Source organism: Salmo salar, chromosome ssa07, assembly GCF_905237065.1.
Source record: "Salmo salar chromosome ssa07, Ssal_v3.1, whole genome shotgun sequence".
NCBI classification, from domain to species: Eukaryota; Metazoa; Chordata; class Actinopteri; order Salmoniformes; family Salmonidae; genus Salmo; species Salmo salar.
Window position 1 is genome coordinate 21184823 of NC_059448.1, and position 8160 is coordinate 21192982.

The 8160-nt window shown below is 44.2% G+C and overlaps 1 protein-coding gene across 1 annotated transcript; it reads right to left on the bottom strand.

The window, feature by feature from the left end:
- Window positions 1–1527: 1527 nt before the first annotated feature.
- LOC106608698 (uncharacterized) lies at window positions 1528–6821 on the bottom strand. The gene is made up of 18 exons (XM_014206804.2): window positions 6673–6821; window positions 6530–6585; window positions 6321–6410; window positions 5951–6078; window positions 5600–5740; window positions 5428–5499; window positions 5155–5331; window positions 4830–4926; window positions 4406–4629; window positions 4075–4228; window positions 3776–3987; window positions 3469–3586; window positions 3142–3347; window positions 2926–3043; window positions 2650–2819; window positions 2041–2138; window positions 1816–1931; window positions 1528–1733 (listed from the first exon to the last, which is right to left on the bottom strand). Exons 1-18 carry the CDS (start codon window positions 6696–6698, stop codon window positions 1558–1560), a joined length of 2379 nt encoding a protein of 792 aa, XP_014062279.2. The 5' UTR covers window positions 6699–6821; the 3' UTR covers window positions 1528–1557.
- Between the last annotated feature and the right edge of the window lie 1339 nt (window positions 6822–8160).

Sequence of the window (8160 nt, forward strand, 5' to 3'; positions counted from 1 at the left end):
TTCAGCTCATGAAACCAACACTTCACATGTTATTTTTATTGTTCAGTTAGTCCCTATACCCACAATGTCTGAAAAAGTGGGTAAACTGCCTGCCCTCTCAGCAGAGGCAATTTTACACAAACACATGCCAAACAGGTAGCCTACATTAAATATATGAGTTCAATCAAAACGTTGACACCCTAGTTCATGAGCTGAATGCTTGGACTCGTCCCCGATTATGCGACCGAACACTACCTTTCCTTACATTATGTAATTAAGCATTTGATTGCATTAGAAAATTGAACTTACAATTCCTGGATCTCTGAAAATGCCTACGGTCACATTTGTCTCACTTTGAGAAGAGTTCTCATGTGCACAAATCCAAAAATAATGTATGCCTATGACATTGCAAAATCAAATGCTTTTAACCAAAAGTAAACTACAGGCCTACCATTGTTGGATGAGTATTGGTGTCTAGCTGTCTGGAGCAATTTGACCAGTCAAATGTGATATTCTGATTATCAAAGCAACTACGCCGTGACTCAAGTAGCCTGTTGATGACAAGTCCATCAATGAACAAGCGTTGGAACAACGCCAACTTCAAAGATTTTAAATTGGCTGATGCACTTCAACCAGGATATGATTTGTGCCACCTGTTGCAGTGCAATCTAGACCTATGCCACCGTCTGATGGGACCAGTTACAATTTAGCATTTCAGTCACATGCAACTTCACACTGGCTAATGCATTGTATAAGGTCAGAATTGGGGTACCTGTTATTAACAGCCTTATAGCATCCAGGTACAATGTATATAACTTGACAGTGTATGAGCCATAAATTCTGGTCAGAATCATGACAAGTAAACTTTGACACATTCTAGCAACAACCTTATGAATTCTCACTGAAGAGAAGCAGCAATAGCCTTTCATGGTTCTCTATAGCAAATATGCTCAGCTATGCAGGCCATGTGCCATTTCAAGTTAAATACTAGAAAGTCATGCCTACAAAGGCTTAGTAAGTTATAGAATGATTAAGGGGGAATCTGTAGTTGAAAAATAAATCCAAAAATGAATGTTATGAAATAACTTAATACCTGAAGCTTGCTTTACTCAGTCATTTGTAACACTTGCCTCAACATGGGTAATTATTTTGATCTCACGGTCACACCTTGCTGCCAAAACATAGTCGAGCCCCATCCTGCAGCATTTGACTAAAAGTGGCAGGGTGGCTACGGTTAGAACTGCTGATCACCCCTTAAAGGACAACATGCCTCATAAGTTACCAACATGAGTCAAGTTAGGATCTTTGAGATGAAAATTATTCCAACGCATCAAACAAATTATACTAGCCCACTTACTGTTACCAAAGAAAGTCCTCACTTATGATATAAACCCAATCAGGACAAGGTACAGATTGTGAGAATGTATTTATTAAGAACCAGATTTATGTTCAACACCGCAATCCAGTCAGTGGTTCCTGTGGAGAGAATAAAATAAAGTAAAACCTCATCTAGAAATATGACACAGAACAGACTTCTCCATCTCATACCATTGTATGGAAGGTGACTGGGGTCTGGGCCTAAGTGGTTCCTTTAGGTTGGTTCATTTGCCAGCTGAAGACTTTGACATATTTAGCCCTAGGGTGGATGCCAGGCATTTCCCTCCCAGGACTCAGGCCTGTGTTGGAAGTAGTTGTGGACGTCAATGGTCTTCTGGTGGTGGTTAGGGTAGTGGGTGGAAAGGTGGGCTGAAATACTTTGATTGGAAAGAGAGTCAGGTGTAAAAAGCTGTAGGAGTTTTACCACCCTCTTTAGCTGCACGACAATAGAGCACTTACTTTTTACAGGAACTCTAGTCAAGATGGTGCCAACTCCTGGAGAGTCTGCGTCAAACCTCCAATATGCAAACAGCTTGTATAAGTCACTCAGTGGATAGACACACCGCACTGTCACCCTAAAAAGAGAACTGAACATTAAAGCCGCAAGTGTCTGTAGTGAGAGTTAATAACTAAGGTGAATATTTATTTCAACCATTGAGGCAGTAGATTAGTGAAGTCACGTACACAGAGGCAGTATCCCTGGTTTTGAATGGTTCTGTCGCAGATTGGATCGTGTGCTCAACATTGATCTCATTTTCGTAGGTAACATGCTGATGGTCAACCTGGAAGACAAGAGGACGTCACAAGCCATGTCTAAAAACTAATGGTTGTTCCCTTGTCAGGCCTCACGAGAAATAGACATCGGTGAAAGTCTGAATATTTAAAAATTCAGCCTTTATGCTGACGGATTGAGATGGAGGCTTGCTAATCTCATCGACCGATTCTGCGCATGAACCAATGACGGGATGGAATGCATTGATAACAGCAGTAGTTCCCGTGTTTGTTTTTCTTGCTGATTGTTTGGCCGCATCAGGATTGGGGCGAAGGCGGTGCTTGAACGATTGATGGTAAACATGTGAAATTAAGGGGACTTTAGCTGAGACATCACACTAGAAGTGGCAATTTCTAAGACATATGTACCCAGAACTAAGTTAAGCAGCTGACCAAATGAAGCAAGTTTAGTTCTGGTTACGAGATAAGACGCTGACTGGAGCTTTTATTTGAAGTAGTCACTGGTAGGGCCAGTCACTTGATCCTTTTAATGATTAAAATGTTATGGTTAGACAGTTATACCTGGACCCTGGTACCACAGGTGTGGAGTCCAAAGCTAAAGAGAACCCTGGTGTCATCTGTCTCTTGAGGCCTGCAGGTGGAGTCCAGGAGGAAGGTTCTGTTGGGTTCAGCTCCAGGGATGGCCAGAGCCACATCAGTAACCACTGTCACCACCCCTTCAGTGGAACACACTAGAAAAAGTTGTTAGAGCTGGGCTAGAACAAAGTAAATGATCGACACCATGAACAGTGAGGCAATAAACTTCGCCTGCAGCTTAATTGAGGCACTAGCAGTTACCTATGACCTCAGTAGTCTGGAAGAGACAAGCTTTGGCCAAGGAACTCGTCACCTCAAAGGTCTTGGGAAGTCTTGAGTGAATTTCAAAAGAGCCGTAGAACTGCTTCAAATTGATGTCCTGGGGGGAAAAAAAGAGCAGGTACATTTTAAATAATTTTAATTCCTACTTTACCCAATGACCAGTCAGTTTAAGCAATTGACCAATGAGCATCTCACCTTATAAGTGTAGCCAACAGAGAAGAGGGGCACTTCCAGGGTCAGACTCTTGCTGTCATTCTGCATGATGTAGCCCCACTTGGCTGCCAGATTTGGGGTCAGAAGGTAACGGCCAACACCCACCTCCCACAGGTAATCAAACGGCTTATGGTCCATCTGGAAACTGATGCTTTTCTCATTGCAGACACCATTGAAGACCGGAGGAACTGGTGAAGAGAACAGCCCAAGATGACATCGAGGGTAAACACTACCCAGAAGGCTAGGAATACCATCGTGAGGAATGTCACTTCCAGCCCAGGTCTCTTAATAAAGTTCAATTCAACTTACAGACGTCATTGAACTGAGCCACAACTGAGGCCAGGTAGTAGTAGGGCTCCTCTTGAGGCAGGATGACCAAAGTGTAGTTGATGTCCAATGAGAACTGAAGAAGCCCCTCGGTAGAGTACTATGGATATGAACACTCATTGAGAAACAAATTCTTACATCAACATACTAGGAGTGAATCTCAGGTCCCCAAAACCCATTAGACAAAGTTTGAGGGGAGGAACCTTGGATCTCCTCCAATGAGAAGTCATGAGGAAATGCTGAGAAACCACAGTAGTTCATTAAAGAGTAAATATAAATTGTTCTTTACCAGCTTGTGAACAACAGCATCCTCAAATGGCACCCTGAGAATGTAGGCATGTAGGGTATTATCAGGCTGGGGGACCATGGTTATGACGAGGCCACTTTTATTCGCCTCTAGTATGGTGAAGTTGTGGCCATTGAGCTTCACAGCCACCAGGTCAACATCATAGGAGAGGTTTCCCAGGTACACCGTAAACACACGATCCTCAAGGACTGTTTCTGTGGTGGGAGAAGGACAGGGTGTTTAGCAACCATGCCCATGGAGCTGAAGAGCCACTTCGGATTGGCTAGTAGAACTCCCCTTACGGTTAATGATGGAGAGGTGCTGGATCAGAAGTGATGTGTTCATGGGCCTGTGGAGGCAGAGTCTGGTCTCCACACCACAGTCATCAAGAAAGATTTGTTCATAGTAGAGACGGACCACATAGAACTCATGGTACATGTTGTCCATCACAAAGCTCTGGAAGAATTGAAACCGTTATGAAGCATCTGCCATTAGGTTATATGGTACAATGTAGAATATTCAAGGTGTACAGAGGACATGAGTGACTTAAGCCATTTGCAGCTTCCCTGCATCAGAATACAACGTAAACTTCTGCATGTTACTGGTCAGATGCGGGCCTAGTATGCTACTGACTTTTCTGTATCCTCCGGCAGCGTTGAAGGGGATGCTGATCTGGACGGTGGTGTCACTGATGTCCAGGCTGTAGCCTCGCTCTTCTGTAATGGAGTCATCGAGGAGCTGACCATCCACCCCCATTGTGATCTTGCTGCTCTCCATCCCAGAGAGGCCAGAGACCAGTGGGGACAGAAGAGTGGGAGTCTGCCAGACCAGCTGCACCCCATCATACAACCCTTCATCTGGATAGAGATTACAATTGTTCGGACCCAATGAGCAACTCTGCCACTCCAACTGAGTGATCAAAACATCACTGATCTGAAGTAACTTCATAGGTGAAAGTAGTATTTGCTTAATTGAGCAATCACTATTGCTTAAGACTATCCAGTCCCTTCAGGTCTGAGCCTTGATTATGTGGGGGATGATATTTCCTGGAACTTACTAGTGCTGCACGCAACAATCCAGTCCACCATCATAACCACCCATCTCTGCCTGGAGAACAGTATGGGATGGACCACCTCCACCAATGAACCATTCACCTGGAATTGAAGAATGGATGAAGTATCCTTGCCAACAGTATGAGAGGGGGCATTTCAGTAGTCTAAATAAGTGGCTTGCTTCCCATCCAGCATAACCCTGTTTGAAACTTGACGCAATATAAGACCCGCGGAATACAGCCACCAGTCTAGGTATTTAATGTCAAATTGAGCAAGCCTGAAGACACTCAAGATAAAGGAAGCCATTGAACAGGACATTTAAATCCTCACCATGGAGACAGACCCCATGACAGACCGTGGTGTGTAGGGTGAGCGGAACACCAGCCTGCCCTGGGTGAGGTGGAACACGTAGCCCAGCTCCCGAGCCTCTGAGAAGGACATGGGAATCAGCTGCTGCCCCTCCTGCTGGAACATCACCTGCCAGGTAGACGTGGCAGAGCTGTGGGCCTGATGGGGAACAAGAGACAGGGCAGGCATGGTGGTATGGGGACAAACTGGTGGAGCTCATCTAATTGAGAATTTGCCAAATAGCCTTAAGCTTACTGTAGCAAGGGCAGCAGTCCAGGCATCCGTTGTTGTACCATATAGACAGGACACGTCACTCCTCATTGACACCTACAGGGTAACATAACAGATCACTCTCCTATAAGAATACACAAGCCCACCTCAACCTTAAAGAGCCCTGGATACACATTCTAGATCCATGTATCAGTACCTCCATATAGTTCTCCTCACAGCTGACTTCTCTGGGTGACCAGGGTAGAGGGAGGGAGCAGGTTGCAGTCACAGTGTAGGTGGTTTCCACTCCACTCGCAGCAGTGATCAAGTTAAAGATAAAAGTGAACACCTCATCGTCCTAAGGCACAAAACGCAAGACCATCAACCGAGATACCTGGTAGCAATTAACCTAGAAAATATAATTTAAAAACCCTTCCCATGGGCACAGATATCAATTCAATGTCTACACCACACTGGTTCTATGTCACTTAATTGAAATGTTGATTTATCCAGTGAGCCCATGGGGTGAGGCTTTGACAAGACTACAATGCACAGAAAATATATGAACCTGGTTGTCAGTGTGGCAGGAGAAGTAGGAAGCTCTGAGCTCAGCATGGCCAGACAGAGGGAGGATACTGAACATGTAGCCACACTCTGACCCATACTGCTTAGTGATGGGGTGAACACCATCAGCATCTAGTTGGGGTAAAGGACTGGGTCAAATCAAATGATTTGACTATGCTCAAGTACAATTCTAAATAAATATCAATTTCTGCTCAAGTCATCCAACAGGCACAGTGAGAGACTGAAATATACTGCATGGAGAGACTTCCTGTCAGCACCAGCTACCAAACACATGTTAAGATGCCATGTTCATGAGCTGACCAAACCTGATTTCAGGCCCATTTGGCATCAGATAAGGTTAAAAGGCTACTTACCAACCGCTTCAAAGCGAGGTTCGTTCCCAGCGAATGAGAGTTGGGTTGTTACCAACAGGTATCGATCCCGACATGCAGTCTCAATGGCCCCTATATAGACACAAGGTGAGAATCTGAAGGGTGGAAGCTATTTGATTCTGACCAACAAGTAATACCAGTGTTCTATAGCTTGTATAAAAGGCTAATCTGACCCAATTTAAGTTTCTTACCTTTTGGATAGTCAGAACATCTTACACGAGGCCATATAGACAGGAGTACAAATACCCTGTAAGTAAAACATAAGCACAGGTCAACATAGTGTGCCAGCATCAAAACACTTAATCAAAACATTTAAGCCCACCACCAAACTCACCCCAAAGAAAAAAAAAAAAAAGCCATTGAGCAGTAGAAGTGTCTAACCCTAACCAGGAACAGCTAGTAAACTACCCCTGCTAGTTAACACAACATCAACTACCACGTGCTGACAGTATCCTAGACAAAACACCAGTTGATGAGAAGCATGTTCTCTTTCTGGCACTTTTATATGGGGGTGGTGCTGTGATTGAGGTAATTAATTGGCTAATTGGGTCACATGGTTGGCCAGCTTGCCAGAGCCTCAGGCGCAGCTAAATAGTCTGAAGTGGATTCCTCTCCTCATCTCCTCTCCTTCCCCCTTTCTTAGGATGTGTTTTCCATCTCCACTGAACAACAATATAAACAGATCATGGAAAGTGTTGGCTTCATGTTTCATGAGCAGAAATAAAAGATCCCAGTCATTTTCCATATGCAAAAAAAGCTTATTTCTATCAAACTTTGTACACAAATTTGTTTAGATCCCTGTTATTGAGCATTTCTCCTTTGCCAAGATAATCCATCCTCTTGACAGCTGTGGCATATCAAGAAGCTGATTAAACAGCATGATCATTACACAGGTGCACCTTGTGCTGGGGGTAATAAAAGGCCACTCTAAAATGTGTCACACAACACAATGCCACAGATATCTCAAGTTTTGAAGGAGTGTGCAATTGGCATGCTGACTGCAAGAATGTCCACCAGAGCTGTTGCCAGATAATTGAATGTCCATTTCTCTACCATAAGCCGCATCCATCCAGCCTCACAACCACAGACCACGTGTAAGGTGTCGTGTAATTTGCTGATGTTAATGTTGTGAACCGAGTGCCCATGGTGGCGGTGGGGTTATGGTATGGGCGGCATAAGCTACGGACAACAAACACAATTGCATTTTATCAATGCAATTGACCCCACTCCAGGAAGCTGGCCTTCTAGGCAGAGTTTCAAAGGAAAAGCCATATCTCAGACTAGCCAATAAAAATAAAAGATTAAGATGGGCAAAAGAACACAGACACTGGACAGAGGAACTTTGTCTAGAAAGCCAGCATCCCGGAGTTGCCTCTTCACTGTTGACGTTGAGACTGGTGTTTTGCGGGTACTATTTAATGAAGCTGCCAGTTGAGGACTTGTGAGGCGTCTGTTTCTCAAGCTAGACACTCTAATGTACTTGTCCTCTTGCTCAGTTGTGCACCGGGGCCTCCCACTCCTCTTTCTATTCTGGTTAGAGCCAGTTTGCGCTGTTGTGTGAAGGGAGTAGTGCACAGCGTTTGTCGTGGAAAATTGTCTTAAGAATATAATACTCTTACAAGAATTTATGAATTCAATATAGGCTGTAATACAAAGTAGCAAAAGCCGAGGTGTTCCGCAGAACATCTAACTTCCCTGAGCATCGGCTCTGCTTTTATGCACATACAGCATATGGGTACATTCCCTTAACCCTTCCGCTACCATTGTCTTCCAACCCGAGATTCTTGCTTGTTTACGCCTGATGACGCACACATCTGTTCCG

Excerpts from the sequence above, each read along its gene's own strand:
- LOC106608698 (XM_014206804.2), bottom strand. The coding sequence starts at position 6,698 with ATGGCTTTTTTTTTTTTTTCTTTGGG. Across the intron at positions 3,988-4,074 it reads GCACCTCTCCATCATTAACC|AAACAGTCCTTGAGGATCGT; the intron begins GTAAGGGGAGTT and ends CTCCCACCACAG. Across the intron at positions 1,734-1,815 it reads GACTAGAGTTCCTGTAAAAA|TATTTCAGCCCACCTTTCCA; the intron begins GTAAGTGCTCTA and ends TTCCAATCAAAG.